General features: G+C 40.0%; 1 protein-coding gene across 1 annotated transcript; it reads right to left on the bottom strand.

Annotated features, from left to right (window-relative positions):
- Nucleotides 1-580: 580 nt before the first annotated feature.
- LOC135465630 (b(0,+)-type amino acid transporter 1-like) lies at nucleotides 581-19,870 on the bottom strand. Its single transcript, XM_064742911.1, has 13 exons — nucleotides 19,779-19,870; nucleotides 16,699-16,839; nucleotides 15,876-15,977; nucleotides 14,819-15,082; nucleotides 11,370-11,495; nucleotides 10,991-11,090; nucleotides 9,574-9,618; nucleotides 8,545-8,668; nucleotides 7,283-7,386; nucleotides 6,495-6,591; nucleotides 6,003-6,155; nucleotides 4,482-4,650; nucleotides 581-2,775 (listed from the first exon to the last, which is right to left on the bottom strand). The coding sequence occupies exons 2-13, from the start codon at nucleotides 16,829-16,831 to the stop codon at nucleotides 2,705-2,707; spliced, it is 1,488 nt and encodes a 495-aa protein (XP_064598981.1). The 5' UTR covers nucleotides 16,832-16,839; nucleotides 19,779-19,870; the 3' UTR covers nucleotides 581-2,704.
- Between the last annotated feature and the right edge of the window lie 2,194 nt (nucleotides 19,871-22,064).

Consider the following 22,064-nt stretch of genomic DNA (forward strand, 5'->3'; position numbering starts at 1 on the left):
TAAAATAGCTGAGTAGTTTGTCTTTTTGTCTTTTTTTCATTGGATACCGACATTCCTGATTTACTTTGTTGTTACACACTGTCTATATCATGTCTACCTAAACAACAATGTCTAGACATTAGTATGGGCTTTTGTCAGCCCATCGGAGGACATCAAGACAATTCTTGCAAACTCTGTACTTGTGTAATAATGATAATGTGTACAAGTACTTTCCGTAAATCAGTTGTACATCCATTACAACATGAAATACGGTACCACACATATCCCCAAAAAGTTGATCATAGCCCACTTTGGAGGTTAAACATTTAACGAGTACGAGTATAGTTTTATGTGCATATTTCATTTACTACTTGCATGTTTCTTTTCTTTCACTTCAGTGACTTAATGTGACTAGCCTACATCAATTTCAATTTCAATCACCAATGAAATAAATAAATAAATACCTCCACTAAACAGAGAATTATAATTACTTCTTTGTGCGTATCATTTCAGGAAATAACTTTTGAATACAGTTCGAATTTAATGCCCAATGGGTTAAGTACAACCTAATGGCCGATATAAACTTACACCGTTGCCGGATTCGAACCCACGATCAAGTGATTTCCATGACCTGAAAATAGCGCCCACATCCGACAATCTTCTCCTATGCCTGGTCTTACATGATTTACAACAAAGTACGAGGCTCAAGCACATGTTAGTATGTACGACCTCAAGTAAGCTTCATTCACGGCAGACCAACATTTCTCAATGATAAAAAGACTTTCTTGTGTGAATTGTTAGCAGGAAAGAAGTAAATACGTCTAATGTAATTCATCATTTTTTTTTCACAGCAAGTGGAGATAGCTGATATAAGCTCTGACATTATTGCGCGGAGATGCAAACATGTGGAAGGCTAACACCGCCAAAATTATACATCCCAAATGAAATAAGCATCCCCCAAAGCAAACAAGCATCTCACAAATGAATCTGAATCATCTCTCAAACGGAATAAGCATCTCCCAAACCAAACACTAATGGTTACACAAAAAAAATTAACACAAATTATACAACAGAGTCCCTGAACAACTAGAACGTGACCGGATGGGATGTATGTACGTGTATATGATACACCACTTGAAGGGTATACCGGTGTAAGTGTGATACACGCTGGGCCCCAGACATGTGTCATCTTGCATGCAGGCTTAAAATGTATAAGCCATGTATTTGCACAAAGCTTGGCTCGTTGCAATCTCTCAAGGCTCTCTTGGTGCTGCGCATAATGCACTCATGGCAGGCTAATTACAATGTTATGCTCTTTCTTTCAAAACACACTTGAAAGTAAACATCATAGTTGTTTCTCACAAATAAAGGTCCCTTCCCGATACTGATCATGTAAAACAGTTCTGGTTTTCCTTGTTCCTTTAATTTCTATAGAAATTGTATACAAAACACCCTTTATAATCTTCAGTATAACAAGGCAATACGATGCTGATACCTTAAATGAAGTATAATGCACGGTATATGTTGAGTATACAAAACACCCTTTATAATCTTCGCTATGATAAGGCAATACGATGCTGATACCGTAAATGCAGTATAATGCACGGTATATGCTGAGTATACAAAACACCCTTTATAATCTTCGCTATGATAAGGCAATACGATGCTGATACCGTAAATGCAGTATAATGCACGGTATATGTTGAGTATACAAAACACCTTTTATAATCTTCGGTATGATAAGGCAATACGACGCTGATACCGTAAATGAAGTATAATGCACGGCATATGTTGAGTATACAAAACACCCTTCATAATCTTCGGTATGACAAGGTAATACGATGCTGATGCCGTAAATGCAGTATAATGCACGGTATATGCTGAGTATACAAAACACCCTTCATAATCTTCGGTATGACAAGGTAATACGATGCTGATGCCGTAAATGCAGTATAATGCACGGTATATGCTGAGTATACAAAACACCCTTCATAATCTTCGGTATGACAAGGTAATACTATGCTGATACCGTAAATGCAGTATAATTCACGGTATATGCTGAGTATACAAAACACCCTTCACAACCATCGGTACGACAAGGCAATATGATGCTGACACGGTAAATTAAGTATAATGCACGGTATACCGATGTCGATACCGTGAATAAATATAGATAATGCACGGTAGATGTGAAGTACAAAACATTCACTATCCTCCACGATAGAAGAGCAGCACAGTACATTACTGATACTGTGAGCAAAATTAGATAATGCACGGTACAGGCTGGGAAAGAAAACAACTGCCATCATCTTCTGGAAAATAACACACTGTTGACAACATACGGTATGCTGAGTACAAAACATCGGCCATCATCCACAGCGAAAGAAAAACACACAAAGTTATATAGATGATAAAATACCTGACCGCTGTACATACGGTGAATAGACAAAATATGGTAAGCTGAGAACAAAACGTCCGCTAATCCTCCACCAGAGGAAAAGATTCATAGATATTAAGCTGAAAATAGCTGACGGTAGATATTCAGCTGAAAATAGTTGAACGCCTTATAAAGTCATTTCCTGTTACCTAGTAACAGTTCACTTGTGACGCAAGGGAAACAGTTTCTAGGTACATCAGCCTCCCGCCAGATCAGCTTCTTCACGATGATTGGCAGTTGTATAGCTGTATATATTCCTGCAGATTTCAGACCTTGTTCAGGGACATATCATGGCACATCGGTTCGGTGCCTGGGTGGAACGACGGTAAATAGAATCTGGATCAGTCTAGTGAAACGATCTGAAAATAAGATCAACCTTAATAACAAGATAGACCAGAAGGAAAATTTCATATCTACTTCGGAGTAAACCCTCGACTTTAGGCAAGTCATTAGCGAACTTTACAAAATGCCTCACAAATATCTAAATGATGAAATACAGGTTACCGCCAACTTATTTCATGCAAGACCATATAAACCCCCCATATAACGCTATCTGTGCCTCTGTGGCCCAGTGTTTGGGGCGCCAGAGCAGCACAATAACTGAGGAGTCTCTCACCAATGCGGTCGCTGTAAGTTCAAGTCCAGCTCTGTGTTGGCTTCCTCTCCAGTCGTGCGTAGGAAGGTTTGTCAGCAGCCTGCGGATGGTCGTGGGTTTTCGAGCCTGGTTTCCCCCAACCATACGGCTGGCCGCCGTCGTATAAGAGAAATATTGTTGAGTAAGATGTAAAACACCAAACAAACAAATAAAATTAATCCCCTAACGTTGACCATCGCTTTTTCTCATCCAGCACCATCAAGGGCCTGATAACATTATAGAGGAATCTCGAAAGTTTCTGCCTGACGTTGTGACTGAACCAACATCTCTTGTGTCCCAATTGTCAATCAAGAACATCCAAATGACCAGTCATAAGCAATATTGTTGCAAATAGGTCAACCGGATGTCCCACACATAGGTTACAAATGATCGATCTTTCTATGACGCCATGGCGTCACAACTGCTTTCACCGGGAATGGAATGAAAAGTAGCCTTGTCACCATAAGGGGTGGTGGGACATCGGATGTGCTGGACCCATGCATTCTAAGGCAAACATCGCGATCACATCCAGTAAGTCACGCACAGAAGAACTAACATAGAAATATACAGAATGCTAAATACAACGCATTTCTAACAGTAACTTACACGCTACTCCAAGCACCAAGGGTTAAGAAAGATTAGGCCAAAAAATGGAGAGATGTTAATTGCAATTGCATAGCTAATCCACCAGCGAATTCTGATTCATGCAGGAATAGAGTATAAAAGACTACAGCAAAGCGAGAACAACATGATATATGACAATGGTTACACATGGCCGGTGAAACCCGGTTTCTTGTCAATGTATTGTAACTGTTCATGTAAATGCTTAATGACTAGCACCTCGCACACACCCTAGCACCTCACATAAACCCTTGCACCTCACACACACCCTAGCACCTCACACACACCCTAGCGTATAAAGATGCAGTGATGTTCACTGGTCTAGAATTACTCAAAATGCTCTGTTGTCACCATGCCTTGTCACAATGCATGTTGTACCTAACACATCTTCAGATCAAATAACGCTTGCAGGCATTCCCCCTCAAGGAGTCAGTGTTGACATTCATTTTGTCTTGCATCTTCACGGTGTCAACCGTGGTTTGTACATTAACCACATTCAGACACAGGACATGTACTCAGCAGACGGGGAATATATTTCACGCCATCGAGATGCTTGGCTTGATTTCGATGATACGGCGTTTCAGTAATGTAGCATTAGAAATTAGAGTTTCAGTCGGGTTTCAAGCAGTTAACGTCTTAGAGCAAATTTAGTCTCCAAACAAAGGACTGGAAAAATAAAAACGTGTGGATGAAATTCCCTCAAGGGAAATTGGGATGGCGGGTTAAAACAATGGATTGCATTCTCAAGAACTACATAATTTTCTGTTTGATTAGGGGTCAAAGGTTGGGGAGGGTTAGGGCTATACTTACCGATATGAGGCAAATGTAGTTTCATGTACACAAAAGGAACATAGAAGATCAGCCCGCTTATAACAAAGAGGAAGGCATACAGAAACTCAATCTGCGGATTCTGGATGATCGGAGCAATGATGAGGTATACGGAAGCAATCACGACTAGCACTGGCACAACAACTGGCACCTGGAATCAAAATATGAGAACACAAATATGAATGCAATAACCTGGAGGATTTTTGGTACATATTATATGGACTGTTCTAATGAACCGCACAAAGAGCGAGATATAGCGAGTTTTCAATCAGCATCCTCATCGTTTGGTAACCAAATATAAATCGTTCCACGTATAGTTTACATTTCTACTCAAGGCAGGTGTGTATTTAGTTATCCGACTGCTAACAGAACCTCTTGAGATAGCAGTTTTTCATACATAAAAATCCATGCAAAACATAAGACTGAGTTGTACTATAAGGGCCGGGAAACAGAGCAAAATGGCCGTGATTTCACTCAGATTGAATAATCGCCTGTATAGATATAGCCTAGGTCTGACGTCTGTTTCATTCTTCAAAGCTTAGCTTTCAAAAATACTTCACTAATTAACAGTTAATGTGGAAGCTAAGCTGGGAATATTGTTAACTGATGTCAGAGCTAAGGTATAGGCACACTTTCAGTTTCTGGATGCATACTCTCTTGGCGAAAGGCTTCCTGAGGGCAGCCGAAACTGGTTCTTCTCAAAGACTACTTGTTAAGGTTTTGTGTTCGATTCCGGGTCCTGATCGTCGACTTGGTTTTTGTCCTAAGTCAGCAGGTTTATTAGGTATCTAACAAATTCGCGGTGCTTTCCTATATGAGGTCTATTCCACAAAGTTAAATGATCGCTGTGGGACAAGTGAAATACTTCCGGTAAAGCGTAACACACAAGTCTGATGTGCTCTGGCTGTTTCTCCTCCCCACAATGTTGAAGATCAAAGCGTCTAAAATGAGAGACACATTTCAGACCTACAGATCTAACATTTCAACTGTTCCACATTTACTGTATTATAGTGAACGACAAGACTAGATAAAGAACCATTATCTCTAAAAATTCTATACATGTATTTACAAAAAGAACACCACTTTGTACATATGTGTTTGTGTAGCCCGCGATTGAAACAGGATGTGTATGACAGGTACACGGTGTGGTACACATTTAAAGTGTAGGTCCCTAAAGATGATATATTCAAAATACGCATTAATGTGAGTGAGCAAAACTGTTACAACTAATGTGTGCCTGAGGTATACATCTTCTGTCTTTTTTGCACACAATTGCTTTTAGATTTATTTTATTTATTTATTTGATTGGCATTTTACGCCGTACTAAAGAATATTTCACTTATACGACGGTGGAAACCGCGCAGAGCCCGGGGAAACCCGCGACTATCCGCAGGTTGCTGCCCAGTTGCTTTCAGCGACTATAGGTCTACATAAATAAATTATAGTATCATTATGCCCGATAGTGTGGAAGTTGGAATCGTCCTGATTCTAGATGGTATTTACCTTATATGGCCTGTGCAGGTTCGGTTCAGTGTATCTGAGGATGACCAATGACAACGCTGTCAGGCCATAAAATATCCAGGCGGCGAAACTGAAGAAACCGATGAGGCTCCCAAGGTTTCCCAGGCCAACTACCAAAAGTATACCGATGCACACCTGAGAAATGTATGACCACAATTCGTATAAAAATGGCAGAATTACTAAGAAAGGATATTTAGCAAAGTCAGTTTAACATATACACAACAGACCTGTCACTCAGTAAACAGTATACATGTATCACTGTTACCATTAGAGTCATCTCCCTTAAGTTGATCAGTATTTGCCTGTCAGTTGGATTGGCCAGTCGATCATATATCACTTCACAAATGAGTTGAGCGCAAGACGACATCGATTATTTGCCAAATATCGCAGTTGTTACGAATTTACACATATGAATTGTTACGATTTAGACATATGTGTCATGTTATCAAGTAGGAGTTTACTATGCTACTTAACTGTAAAGATTAGGGACGGTAAAGGAGTGAGCCTGTTCGCGTGGATGAAGGAGAGGAATCCTGGCATATGACCCTCCCTGCTGGCTACGTAGCATAGCCTGAGGAAAACAACTCAAAATGATGACATCATTATATATACACAATAAAGTAACTCATAGGCTCTTTCCTATGATGTATTGGTGTTATCTATTAGACTCTAAATGAACAAGAAACCCTCTTAAATAGTTACATTGAACACTGAAAAGATCAAGAGGAGTCACTGCATTCATAAGAGTTACATGTATCAGACCAGTTTTATTAAGAGTTAATGTTTCAAAGTCTTCATATTCCAACTCCATTAAAAGTGTTAAATTTTTTAAACTCTGTTTTAAGTGTTGGTTTAGGATATTGATTAATCAAGTTTAAATGGAGTTGGAATGTGAACACTTTAACCAGCGTTCAACCACTCAAACTTCATAAAATTGGTAAGATAACTTAGTGCAGTCATTCTTCGTCATCCTTACTCCGTTAAATGCAACTGTATAGTTTTAATACTGTACATTAATAGACACACCTCCTTACATTGGCAAAAACCATAGACTATACATTTTTCTAAATAGAATCCAACAAACTTCCTAAAATTTATAATGCGGGTCGTATAATTCTTTCAAACTTTAGGATCATTTTAACACTAGCAATTTTACAGGGTCGAGTCTGACATTTATAGAAAGAGATAAGTTGAGCTCAGTAAATGCAAAATATTGTCTGGCCAAAAATATCCTGTTTACTTGATCAAAACAATCGACAAACCTTCCGCTGGCGAAAAGACATCCGTTAGCGGCTCCGAAACAGGACATGACGACAAATACTGGTATAATCCATGCCATTATACCCAGCATCCTTTCTCCCCACGTCTGTAGAAGTAGATAAAGGTATCATTTAAATCTGTTATTAGATTTTGAATATATTCAGCCGTATCTATGATTATGTACAAATATGCAAAAGTCCACATGCATGTTATTCTATTCGTAATGGGAGTAGACTTGGGACGTGATTAAAGTATGTGACTTTTCCTTATTTTATATGGAAACCATGAATACTGTTATTAAGGGCCCTATCTAGCATTATACCCCGGAGGCAGAGCGATTTTAATCCAGATGGGAATATTATCGCTTTGTCATCGTGTTTATTCGCCGTGTGCTTGAAAATAGAGTAAGTTCCGTAAGCTTGGAGTAGGCCTTCATGAACTCACCACGGACAAACTTGTTTCAGCCGTTTAGTGTTTCGGAGTTTTAATCAAACCCCTGTATTCAGGTGTTTAGGCCTATAATTATTGCAACAAGTTCTACTTGTTCTTTGTAACCAACATAATCACCTTGTTGTAGTATCAATTCCTCTTGGTGCACTCTTCATCTCGTCAACAACCACATTAGAGTTATCTCCCCTGATTGTGAAGCCCTCACGGCCAAAAGACAGTATCGCTTTGTTAATTGCGCGCCTATCATTACGTGTTATTTCGGATTCATTATCAACCTGCTTTAACTCCATAATTTGGAGGCACTATATTGTTTGTCCCTTCCTAGAACTCTGAAGTCTTCAGCGTCTTATAGGCCTACATCTACCGGCAATTCTCCACTGCTTGTCTTTCTCAGGATACCGGCCTTACATTTCGTGCACTATTTTTACTTTGCGCATTAGTATTGAACGACTGGCGATCGAGTATCAACATGAAGGTATATATGTATATACCTCAATGGTATCAATAATGTTAAATGTGACAAAAGTGTGGAAGAAAGTCCATTTTTCAATACAGAGAGGGATCTAGTTGGGCCCCACGATCGGCTCCGGTTGTAAGTGAAAAAGTTTGTCAGGTAAGTAAAGGGCGGTGGCTTAATCGAGTAACTCGGGCTTCCTCCACCCATAGAACTGACCGCCGTCATATAAGCGAAAAATTCTTGAGTACGATGTTCAACAACAATCACTCAATCTTGAATTCGGCGTTCAACCACAATGAAAGAATCAATAAAGACGTACATATACGTAATGCTATATATTTTCTCCCAAGAACTCACCACTGCCACTGCTGAAGAGAGCATGATTTCCTCTTTCGACATGACGGCGAAGTAGCCGATGTTAGCTAAGACATAGCAGACTGTGGTTAACGGGATGCCAATCATGATGGAACGAGGGAGGTCTCTGAAAAGTAAGCATCCAAGACTATTCTGTAACTTTGCGATCTTAGTATTCAAACAATAAACAGTGAACTCAGATTTTACAACTGAAAATTCAAATAGGGTCTACAAAGATTTCTACTGTGTATTGTATGTAGAGAATTTCAATGTCGTCATATATCGGCCATACATAAGTATCGACCTCATCAAAAAGAGGAGATGGGGCCTCCGTGGCTCAGTTGGTTAGCGCGCTAGCGCAGCGTAATGACCCAGGAGCCTCTTACCAATGCGGTCGCTGTGAGTTCAAGTCCGGCCGTACGTGGAAAGGTTTGCCAGTAACCTCCGGATGGTCCTGGGTTTCCCCCCGGCTCTGCCCGGTTTCCTCCCACCAAAATGCTTACCGCCGTCGTGTAAGTGAAATATTCTTGAGTACGGCGTAAAACACCAATCAAATAAATAAAAAAGAGATAGATAATTAGACAAAAGCCTACAGCATGTAAGTATCGACTAACTAAAAATCAACAATTCTGATAACTGACCAAAAAAAAAATTATTGATTATAAAAATAAAAAAGTATAATCCTCTGTCGAGTCAATAAAACTAATTATGGATCGAACCAAGAATGCTAAACATCTGCTAAATAAAGAAATGTAATTATCAACGAAATCCAGAAACGCAAATAGTGATGGATTCGAAAATGACAAATATCGACGGAATAAAGAAAACCCATATATATGTATCTGAGAAATTTTTAAAAATGTAGAATTAGCTATCAAATTTCAAATAAAAAGAAAATGTATCGAAAATATGTTTTGAACTCTTGCATCATACTGTCTATAAAACAATTATTATCAACAGTGTATTGTATTTAGAAAGTGCTTTTAACTTTCAGCGTAGAACACAGGCAAGAAACTCCCAAGGACAGCTTACTTATGCGGATTCTTCAGCTCTTCTGTCACGAAATTTAGGTTGTTCCTATGTATGAAAAATTGAAGACGTCTATTTTCATAATTACCGATTTTCTATAATATGAAATATAAGATTTTTCAAGTCTGTATGATACATACTTATACTCTAGCACAGATAAGCAATATTCAGCTTTATTTCTTATACTCAATGTCGTTGAGCCGTGCGTGGGGAGGTCTTGCAGCAACCTGCGGATGATTGTGGGTTTCCCCCAAGCTCTGCCCGGTTTCCTCCCACCACAATGCTGGCCGTCGTCGTATAAGTGAAATATTTTTGAGTACGGCGTAAAACACCAATCAAATAAATAAATAAACAATGTCGTTGATTTTCCCAAACGCAATAGCTTGGTTGTTCTGTCGGCCTTTTCCAATATCAGACCAACGTCACGGAAACATACTCAGTTATTCCCACTATATTACCCATGTATTCAAGTCTTTACATGACTGTTTGTTAAATGTGATGACAACACAACATTTTGAGTAATTCTAAATTACTGACGAGTAATAAATTGCAATTAACATCACTGTATTGTTTAGTTCTTACTTGTTTTACCTTACCTTGCTTAAAGGGCCGTAGGCCTATATGTAAGTTGTTGCTTTTTAACCATTTACATGAAAAGTTGGAATAAAACCCTAACTGAAGTAAACTGACAAGAGGTCGTATTTCACTGGTTAGGTGGGATCATTTGGCAACTATCGCACTGTCGTCGTTGCTCTGGTTTTCTCCCTATGCTGTAAGTCTTTTATATTATATCACATAGTCACGAGGTTCGTCAAGTACCCAGCGAAGTTTCGAAATTGTCTGATCATCTTCACATGAAACCTGTTCACCTGCATGTAATTCTTGTGTGTATATATGGCGTTCAACACAAATCAAGAAGGGGCCTCTATAGTCGTTGGATGGGAACATCTCGCCCTGCAGCCCGCAGGTCGCGACCCGCGGCATGAGGACGGTGTAAATCGCGTCCGGTGCCGTTCTCGTGCCGTTGGCCGCGACCCGCGGGGCGCGACACGAACGGTGACCGTCCTCGTCCCCTCGTTCCGCGGGGCAAGATGTTCTCATCAGGCTTCCACAGGGCTCCATGGCTGAGGGGTTAGCACGCCAGAACGGTGCAATGACCCAAAAACCTCCCAGGAGCCTGTGAGTTCATGTCCAGTTCATGCTGGCTTCCTCACCGGCCGTTCGTGGGAAGATCTTCCAGCAACCTGCGGATGTTCGTGATTTCCCCTCCTCCCACCTTAAAGCTGGCAGCCGTCGTATAACTGAAATATTCTTGAGTACGGCATAAAACACCAATCAAATAAATAAATAAACAAATCAAGAAATATCAAATACATTGTACATATACATTTATATGTATATAACAAAGCCTGTACCTTACCAGCCGTCATAGGCCCAGAGGCCATTGTAAAACGACATGGCGATGAGGGAAGGGGTCTCTACTGTGTCCTCAAATCCTTCGCTGATGTATTCGGTATTGCCTGTCACATGGATATAAGGCATCATCAGTAAACCATAAAATTGGCATCCAGAGTCGTACACATTGCTGCAAAAAGTTACTATTTGCAATTTTTCCAAATTCTAAACCATAATGCTGTCCGCCGTCGAATAAGTGAAATACTCTTGAGAACGGTGTAAACCACCAATCAAATAAATAAATAAATAAATAAAATAAAAAAAAAAATAACGTTTTACGTCCAAAACAGTAATAAACAATAAACACTGCAAGAATAGATGGCGATACAGTACTTTTTACTTACCCAGTCCCAACATGACAAAGCCTCCAATAGTGATCACTCCAATGCATGCTAATTTCGCCAAAGTGAAAAAGTTTTGAACTTTCGTGGCTATCTTTACACTGAAGCAGTTGATGAAGGCAATAAGAACTGAAACAAAATAAAAAGTGAGGGTAAGCTCGTATGTTCTAAAATCTTATCGCTTGCTTCAGCATGTTTCATATATACGACAAAAACATTTGACACACCACATTTAAATATCAATGTCATTCTATAGATTATTCGCAGATAAAATGCCATTTTTTGGTGATGTAACTATAGTAGTTTACAAAAGCTACCACAATTTACGACTGATGTTCAGACAAAATGTGTAATATCGTATTTCGTCACGCATTAAAAACAACGGTTCCCACGTGGTCCAGGCAGGTCTCTTTAAAAGTATCTCTTTATATAGCAAACTAGGTATCCCCTTTTTATCGGGAACGAATATACCCCCAGCTTTCAAGTGTGTATTTCGCAGAAAAGTTGAGAAGCTACGTGACTGGTATTGTCGTTTGCATGTAAGATGGTTTTGAATCTATTTCTGTTTGAAGTGAACATATCCTACATTGAAAAATGGTTTAGAGAAAAACAAGGGGTTGCTTAAAAATCAGAATGACCAGATGACTATTTAATATTTATGGATGTGAGTAGTAGCCAATTCGGGTCTTTCAGACAATTTCTAAATAAAGCGCTTGTTTTCATGTGGCGATTTTCCGGTAGGCCTGCGTGTTCAGATGGTAAATCAAATCTCACTAAACTCAAATATAGACTTGTCACAGTTTACTATAGATCTGAAGTTAAACTTACTCCACGCCAGCTCACTAATCCTTCTTTGGTTACATAGCGAGACTATACATAGTTATTCTGAATAATGCGCTCGCTCTGAGTTCAAATCCAGCTCATATTTATATTCCGTACGTAGGAATGTCTGCTAGCATCCTGCGGATGGTTCTGGTTTCCCTGAGGTTCTGTCCGGTTTCCTCCCATCATTATGCCGGCCATCGTTGTATAAATGAAGTAAGGCGTAAAACTCAAATCAACTAAATAAATAAATATACATAGTTTGCATGGATCAAATCTTACTAGCAATCAGAGCCTTCGTTTCAATACATGATGAACCAACTTCACCTCTCGGAATAGGAAAGCAAGAATTTGATTGGACGAACAGTTGTGTGGCAGAAATTTTTCAAATCTCGTAAGTGATAAATGTGAACAGTGTGCTGGGAACGGCTGAAAATTCTGCATGCACAATCAGGTCAAGAGTAAAAAAAAGGGCAAAAGGTTTACAATATAAGCTTATTTTTTTTATCGGTATGTTAGCCTGTAACTCAGTCGGAAATTTAGATAAAGTCACTTAAAAAGCCTAAAAAGTTAACAAAGCTTTGGCCAAGATCTTACTGGCATACAGGGTAATATCACTAAAGAATTTACCCCGAGGATTGTACACAGCAAAATTTCAAATCAACGCATTTGGAGTCCACGATTACTGCACACAGAAATGTCCCAGCACTGTATCACACAGTTTAACATTGCAGTACAGCAATCACACGGTTATGTGCGGTAACCGGATGGAATTTGTGTCTGCCGCACGATAGTGTTGGCTAAGAACCACACAGTTCCGAACACCTGTCGTATACCTCAAGGTCCATGACTCTTCTGTACCCCACTATCGATAACAGTGCCCTACTGACAAGAATGACAGCTGCCTACAAGATTCACAATCTACCCACATGGCCTACAGTACATAATGCGCAGCAATACTACTCAGTTACGGGTCTTTCTGGGCAGTACCATACGGCCAAAAACCGTTCCGTACAGCGCGATCACGGCTTTGCTCAAAATCATGCAGAATGTTATACTGTTGCGATATAGTTTCACACTGCTCATAACTGCACCGCACTGCAAGGTCAGTGATGGCTGCGCCAAGGTTTTGTCTGTGTATATGTCACTTTATAAAAGAGTCGAGTCTAATAACCTTGTAACCAAACCTTGCAGATTCTATAACATACACATCTGGAGCTTCCCGCGACCGAGATACAGTTTACAGGGCACACTAAAATCTGACCCCATAAACATAACAAGCTGGGTAGAGAATCTCAAGACAATGAGCCTGTCAGGCAGTCGTAATATCGCTACTCATATTTCTACTAAAACTACATAGAAACAGGGACGCACTGAAGAATAATAGGCCGTAAATAACTAACTGATTATGAAGAACCAAGATAATTTTCTTTCTGGACTCAATGTACTTGTATAGGTCTATTGTTGTTTGATGACGGTAGAGACGGGTGAGACAGGCGACAGGCTTTGCAGACTTATTTTGATTATCGCTTATATAATGCCCTACTCAAGAATATTTTATCTCCCTTTGGCAGATGTCTGGCAGGCATTCTGTCTCAAATCCGCGGTAGAATCAGCGATATCATGATTCTGGGTACCGACATGGTATATAAATCAAAGTCGGAATGAGCGAATGAGGGTGAAATAAGCCTTTGCATCCGCTTGATTGATTAGTCTGTTTGCTTATCTGATTACTTTACGCTGTAACCCAGTTATATTTTATCCATGCGTGAAAGAAAATGGAAGCAGTAAGAAAGATTTTTTACAGTCCAGGCGAATCCATTCAGAGTTCGTTTATACATGTATATTTCTTAATTTCCATTTTTTTTATCTACTTGGCCAGTGTTTTACGCTGTGCACAAGACCATTTCACTTGTACAACTGCGGTCAGCATTATAGTGTGAGGAAACCGGGCTCACCATCCGGAGGCTGTGGCTGATCTTCCTACGTACGTGTACATCACGTGACTTCACCACAACCGAAACTACTAAGAGTCTTGATCTCATTGCAATGTCGGCGGCCGTGAAAATGCGACGTTTCTCTGTCTCAAAAGTTTGGACAGACAGTGCAATAAAATGGAAGTTTCGAATGGTATTACCACAAATTATGCTTACAGATGGCCCATCCATTCGGCTAACATTTAATATTATCATTTCAAAATACCCCACCGGTCCCCGATAGCAAAGCTGGTAGAGCGTCCGCTTCGGGAGCGGTAGATCCAGGGTCAATCCCTGGTCGAGTCACACCTAAGAAGAAGTTGTAACTTCTCTTGGCGTTCAGCATGTAGGGATATTGCAACGACTGGTTGACCCGTATCAGTATAATGGCCCGGGCGGGGCAGCTTACTTGCCTTCAGTAAGGCGTCCCAGTGAAGCAGGACTAGATAAAAGAGCGGTGGAAATCCGTCCTGCACCAAGGAGGCACATTACATGCACTATAAGAATTCCTTTGTCGTCATGTGACTGGAAAATTAATAAGTACGTTTAACCCCAAGTACTAACTAACTCACCCAAAATACCCGACAAAACATTTTAAGTGTTAATTATCTACACACAAAAAAATACGGCTGACCTTGCAGGAACAATACTTACGCATGGCCACCACGGTGACGAGTTTTTTGACCGCAGAGGGCGCTTCACAGTCTCCGTAGAAAGGTTGTGTGGCGTAGGTCCCCAAGCTGAGGGACATTATCCCAAACATGGCCGGACGAATAACGAACACACCCACCCAGTCGTACAGAAAGGTTGGAATAGGTCCCCAGAATTTATCTCCCTTGGCAAACGTGTGCATCAGGTAAGCATGTTCTCCCCCTGATAAAGGGATGGCGGTTCCAAGCTCGGCATAAGACAGTGCTCCTGCGGGTAAAAGACACAATTCTCACGAGGTCAAGTTTCCAGCAAATCAAATGTATTTAGGATAACGATTTGGATTTGAAATTCACAACTGTGTCACTGAGGCTATGAAATATAAAGAAAAACGTAATCGTATTTAAAACAAAAGACAACAAATACAAATATAACCTGAGTTATTTAGCAAGACTGCTGGAAACAGACCTAAACGGCCACAGGAGTTCTTTTTCTTAGGTGCTTGGTATTAAACTCTATAAATTAACTTTAAATCATTAAATCTTACCAGACCATAGGATGCGCCATGTTTGAGCAACCGGAAACACGATGTCGCGTCACTTGAGGCCCACGTACATATGGGCAAAGAGCAAAAAAGATGCGGGGGACGTAAGCGGAAACGGCACCGTGCCTGATTGGTTAAAATCGATTACATGGTGCCACTTTCGATTGTCTTAATGTGCGCAACTTTGTGAACTGTGAATTGCGATATCTCCGTCTTGCAATTTCACAAAAATAAAAAGTTTTGGGTTTTAGCCATCCATGCATAGGATACTATATCGATGCTTCTATAAATTTGGTCTAGTGTTGTCTTTTCTTTTAAGCGTTCGCCACGATATGGCTGAAATATTGCCGATGTGGCGTTAAGCCATAATCATTCATTCATTCTTTTAAACGTCTTTGTCAAATACTCTTCCATACACTTTCCAATGATATGTAATGAAAGCATAAAAATGAATGACCGTCCCATGATATGGTAAGAGATGAACATAATGTATACCTTACACACGGTAGATTAGCTTACCTAAGGTGGCTAGAAGTCCACAAGCGGCCCAGATAATCAGGCTCATTGCCACAGAGCCCGTGCCCTCCAGGACCCCTCGGGGTGAGATAAAGATCCCCGACCCTACAAAAAGTCACCATACTTTACATTTTAAGTATGGTGGTTGTGGGTATGAAAACCGTTGTTCATATTAGTATCTGTAGCGCTGTCATCTAAGATGTAACAATGTTTTCACAAATGAATTTACATAATGGGGAACAAAACCGTGACAAAGATGAATTGACAATTATTCTCCTGCATTGATCATGGATAAGTGGCCTAATCAGTTCCCTGCATGCTCACAAAACGTCCCTGCAAACGCAGACATGAGCGGTAGACAATACATCAGACCAGACAGATCTGAATTACTTCATTTTCCCTATCATTCAACCGTTAAAAACTTACTGCTTTCAAAGTTTCGTCTTTAGTAGAGTTTACATGTATTTATATAGGGATATTGTGGAATTCCTTTAGCGTCTGACAACATGAATCACGTATATTCGCTATGGGTGGAAAATGTGGACTGTAACACTGTTTTCACAGCTTAGAAAACTTGACAAAGAGGTTTTCAATACCCAGCAGGACCTGCACAAAGCATAACGATTAATTACTTTACATTATTTTTTAATCACAGACCTTCACGCACTTGGGAATTACATGTGCATCTTGATACCGTGTAGTACAAATGCCACTCTTCGAAATTTTCTGCGCATCTCAACATGTTGGCATGTCACTCAAAGACGTGACATGCGACAAAGTGCGGAAAACAGAATTTGATATGCTGGAGTGTGGTAATGTCACTTACCTATCATTGTACCAATAATCAAAGCCACACCGCTGGGCAGACCAAGGTTCCGCTTCAGAGACACAGTTTTTACAATCACTTCCTCCTCCGCTTTTTTCTGTCCACCGGACTGGGAATCCTCCTTCTCCGCCATTTTTAAAGCTGTGCAGAAGAGAACAACTGGACGCCTCAGTGAGTTACTTCCGAGGGCCCGTCCTACAAAGCTGTTTCAATGCTTCGTCAAACGCCTTTAACATGCTGACCTTTCTCCTCACCACATGTTGCCATGGCCATTTGCGAAGCAGTGGCAACATATCTTTGACGTATCCTTCATGGCAACATAATGTCATGTAAGCGATACGTCACCATGGCAAGTCTGCTTGACGTAGCGTTTCAACAACTTTGGAAGGCTGTCCAAGAATATGAGAGCCTTGGGTATGTGGTTACTTTGGGCAGACAATCAAATGGATAGCAGAGAGCATTATTCAGAGTCTTTTTCAGAATTTCCCGAATTTTCTTTCGATCAGATGGATTAAGTTACACTTATTCAGAATACAAAGTGACAGGCGTGTCAAGAAGAATAACACACGAAAGGAATTCCCAAACGGTGTTAATAATGGTGGTTAAATGACATCAATGTCAGTTGCAAATCACTCTGATTGACCTTACCACGAACTGTTACGAAACCAACATACGAGTGAGTGAGTGCTTGGGGTTTAACGTCGTACTCCGGCATACCGTCGTAATGACTGTATTAATAGTCTTCATAAATATAACTAACCGGGTGAACCAGGTTTATGAATTTGACACAGGGTAATTTATTTTTAGAATTTATATCTGTTATCAACGTGATAAAAGTTATTGTTTACATTAATGAACAGGTGTTTTTTCTCATCACCAACACGTTTTAACACTCTCGGTCATACACAAATAACTGTAAACCTAGTACCAACAGCCGAACCTATATATGCATAAAATCTGGACTGCTCATACCACAAGTGCATGAGAGTGGAGCATGGCTACGTGCCCTTGCTGGCTAAGACGGGTTGAAGCGTTGGCTTTGCCGTTGCAGCGTATACACCCTCAGTGGTATAATTAAACACTGACCAGAGAAATAGTTTGATTCATTGTTAAGAATTTTTCTAACCGACTAAAATGCATTTGGCCACAGACCCCCATTAATTTTCCATAAGTGACAATGTTAACGTTTAGCGCTGTAGCTCAGCCCCAAACATTCCGTCTCCAATAAGCTTTGGTGCATACCTGGCTCAGCCTGTGAGAAAGAAGCCATAAACATCTTGACATATGTTGACCGTCAAATTCTGGACATTTCTATGCCGGCAGCTAGGGAGGGGGGGGGGTGCCTAGCAACGCCAAGGGGACGTCACTAGCAGCCTCATCACCACCTGTCTCTTTGTGTCCTCTCGCCCAGAATTTCAAACTTTCAGCAGTAAAACTCGTACCTGCCCAAAGCTTAGACAATTTCCATCATTTTGATACCATACATGCACCTGTACACCAAAAATGGCAGGCTGGCAGTAGGAAAATTCTTTACTCCCTAAAATACACAGAATTACATTCGTAATAAAAAAAAAAAACGGAAGTTCTAATGGGGTTTAAAACAGAGGATATTGTGGTGGCCTGTTGGGACCTAGAGGGTATCGATGACGTAACGGCAATATTTTTGACTTGGAATAGTTCGTTTCAAGGTCCATTTGTTGAATGCATTCATAGCTCTGAATGAAGATGCATTTTGAATGATGAAATATAGCAATCTGTGTGTATCAAGTGGCATAAAGCTGAAGTAACACGACTTGTCCCAATATGGTCAGAAAAGGCCTTAGAACAATTCACAATTTTAAATGTATTTTACTAGGTGTACAATTCACAGTTTTAATTGTGATTGTATTTTACAATGTCGAAACATGTCGACGATATCGACTTTTGTCTGATATCTCAGTTATTGTAATACTGTGCTTATTTCAAAAATAAACTAACGTGAAAATTATTTTATGACCTGTCTGAAGTACATGCGGGGCTGCCATTTTACATCTGTTTTATTTTTATTCAAGTGTCTTTATGACATCCTGTAACACTTAAGGTATTTAATACCCTAAAGGGTTTTTGATAAAACCCACTTGGAGGGGAATGAGAAGTTCCTCATAAACAGCAGAACGGAAGTACGCTGATAATCAAACCTTATTCCAAACTAAAATAAAGAACTAAGTAAATATTGCCTAACACAGATAGCAAGCACTAAATTTAAAAAAAAAAGGTTACATATCCTTGATAATGGACGAACTATTTTATTAGAAACCAATTCAGAACATAAATATTGTATGGTGACAAAATATCATATTAATTATTCTATATTTACTAGATATTTTTGAACGTCATCCTCAAGAGGTTTTGACTAGTCACGCTAGTCAGTTTTCAACTAAACCTTTAGACACCGCAAATGACACACCAAAGTCGTCGACCGTTTAATGCCTCCAAGGCCCCAGGAACACTGAAAGTGAGGAGAATCTACAAATGCCCTGTCCGAGGCTGGGTTTGAACCCGCACGGCTGAAGTAACACCTTAGTATATCCTGTACGTATGTATTGCATCCGCAATGGATGCCCACATAAAAAACACAAGCACGGACACACGAAATAAACCTAATTAGAACAAAATTGCAGAGTTGAAAATGATTTATCTTACATATTTAAGTGACTGGACATGTAAGGCGTTCAGTTGCAGACATATAGCAGATATATAGCAGACATATAGCAAGCCTATTTGTGCAAGATGGAAAACAGTAGTTAACATCTGGAACCGCATCAGCGTTCTGACTCCAAATCTGCCTAATCCAGCAACGGACACCTCTTATGGGTTTACACTAACAACTCAAGATAGGAAATCAACGGTAGCCTAACCACGCAATGCCTTGTAGCTAGTGTAAAGAGTATACGCCTATAAATAGCCAATTGGGTATGCTTCCATATGACAACATGAAACAGAACAGATCTACCAAATGTCATAAGGATAATCTTACGTTACGGATACTTTCTACACGTAAATGCTCCGTACGTTCACTATTGTGTTTTCCGTATACGTACCCGAGTTCACTGCCTGTAAAATCACAGTGTAGGCAACCCGTATAAGGCCACAGGATATGCAATCAGGCTGTGTACAGACTGGTGTAGCGTACTCAAACGCTACACGCGGACGACATTTCCAAAACCATGTGCGGCTGTCGTCGTGTAGTAATGGATCGATAAGGCCAGTGATGTCGAGCGGGGCGCCATCTAGTGGGGACAAGGTTGACCCGTCAAAGTCCAAGCATTGTTTTATTTGCTTCTAACATTCCTAACGGTGCTTCCCCGGCTTAAATCAACAAAAGAGCGGGGGTGCGCGTTCGAAAGAGGGAATCGGGTCATTAAAGTGCATGTGGTAATGATTCCTGCGCCCCCCCCCCCTCCTCTTCCCCGCAACAAATAAAACTCAAACGAAAACATAGCAGCCTGGACCAAGACGCTATGGATGTAACTCATCTTATACTATGTGAATAATGCGGTTACCAATACTTTGTAACTGTTAGTGCATGTAGTTGGCTATGTCTGCTTTCTGCTTAAAAGATTCGATAACAGCTTTGGGTTTCACCATAACATCTCCGTCCGATATTTACTTTCAGTTAATACCATTTTTTTAAAAGTGGCCTTCTACCCTTTCAGATATATTTATTCTACCGTCTCATAGACACGGCTATAACAATACCGTACTTCCGGAGGTTATCTCAATGAAGTGGTCCACACTTAAAATGTGACATGTCACAAAACACCATAATGGCCCAAGGCTAGCGATATCTCGATCTGACTAAAAACTATTGGCACAAAAGTCAAATGGGTCATTGTATCAATATAAATATATAGCTATTGATTAACACACAAAAGGACAAGTTGCACCCATCAGCTAGCTAGAGTGAACTCCGACAAAGCGCCGACTTCGTTCATTAAAGAGGTTTACAGTGTTTCAGTTCCACTGAGGTTGACAATAAAACTAAGCGTTTTAAACGCACCAAAAGTCTTTGGGGGTAAATGATGGCCACTACAGATGTCCCGGAACCGGACACAAAGATATGCAACATGTTGAATAACATATTTATAAAAACTGAATTGTTTCATATCCAAATGACCTGTTGGTGTAATTGTAGATATCATATATACCAACCATGCTCAATGACAACATAACCGACATACACTGTGGGGTGTTATAGTCACTAAAAGCTCTCATACACGAAGGCACATATCTGCATAACTTTGCATGTATACATCATAATACGTTAATACTCACTCCGTAAGCGGCCTTCTGAGTAAGGTTTCTTCAAACACTTCAAATTCTTTCAAGCAAAGGTAAGTTTAAACATCTTGCGTATAAGAAAGTCTATACTATCGTGAACACTAAATACAAACGAAAACTCTGGCTTGGCCAAGAGATCGCCGGTTACATCTGGTTAGAACGGGCTATACTTATTAAGTCCAGTCATGGGCTTCGAATACAAACTGTCCTAGATACCTGCACATCTCCAATACAAATGCACAACTCATTCCATAAACAATATAACCTATTTCTCAACAAGGGTCATAGGTCTTAAGTTTAGTGCGCTTTTATGGAAATAGTTTAAATATATAGAAATGTGTATTTATTTAGACTTAGAACTACATTAGTGTTACCATAAAGCCGCCGACCTTTAATTACCGAGGTTTCAAAGTGTTTGGGAGGCTGTACATACGTCTCACTTTTTAGACTGACAGTTGCATATAAAGTTACAAAGGTCCAGAGTATATAGAGAGTAAAAACAATGTGACAATTTGCATAAGCTCACACATATTACCAGCGAAATCCAGTCTCTTTGTTGGTCAGTTACCTCAGTTACGGTTTTTCTTTTTTGCAACTGTTTTATAATGTGTTACATTTATAATACATTTCATTGATATATTGCCTTAATTTCGCTGTAATAAATCACAGGTAAGTATTTTCAACCACACATACATAGTGTGTCGTAAACAATTATAAAATGTCGTGTCGGAATAATCATAGATGACAGGGTGTGTCAAGATCACTTTGCTTATAGCCTATACGCAGCGGGTTCACGCGGTCAGTAGCAACGGGGTCAATCGTTTAGCACTCGAGATAGCACATATATGCTTCAGTTCCCATGAAGCGCTTTGTAACATAAAAAATATAGTTCAAAATTTACCACAGGAGGGTATTCCTCAGTTTCCGTAAAGGGCTAAATCGTTCGCCTCAGCCAACCACTCCTGCAAGAGTTATGTAATTTGACTATTGAAACAGACGAAAGGCGTATACATAGAAGGTAAACTCACTGCGCCATTTGCTAAGAC

The sequence above is a fragment of the Liolophura sinensis genome, chromosome 5 (genome assembly GCF_032854445.1).
Source record: "Liolophura sinensis isolate JHLJ2023 chromosome 5, CUHK_Ljap_v2, whole genome shotgun sequence".
In the NCBI taxonomy this organism is placed as follows: Eukaryota; Metazoa; Mollusca; class Polyplacophora; order Chitonida; family Chitonidae; genus Liolophura; species Liolophura sinensis.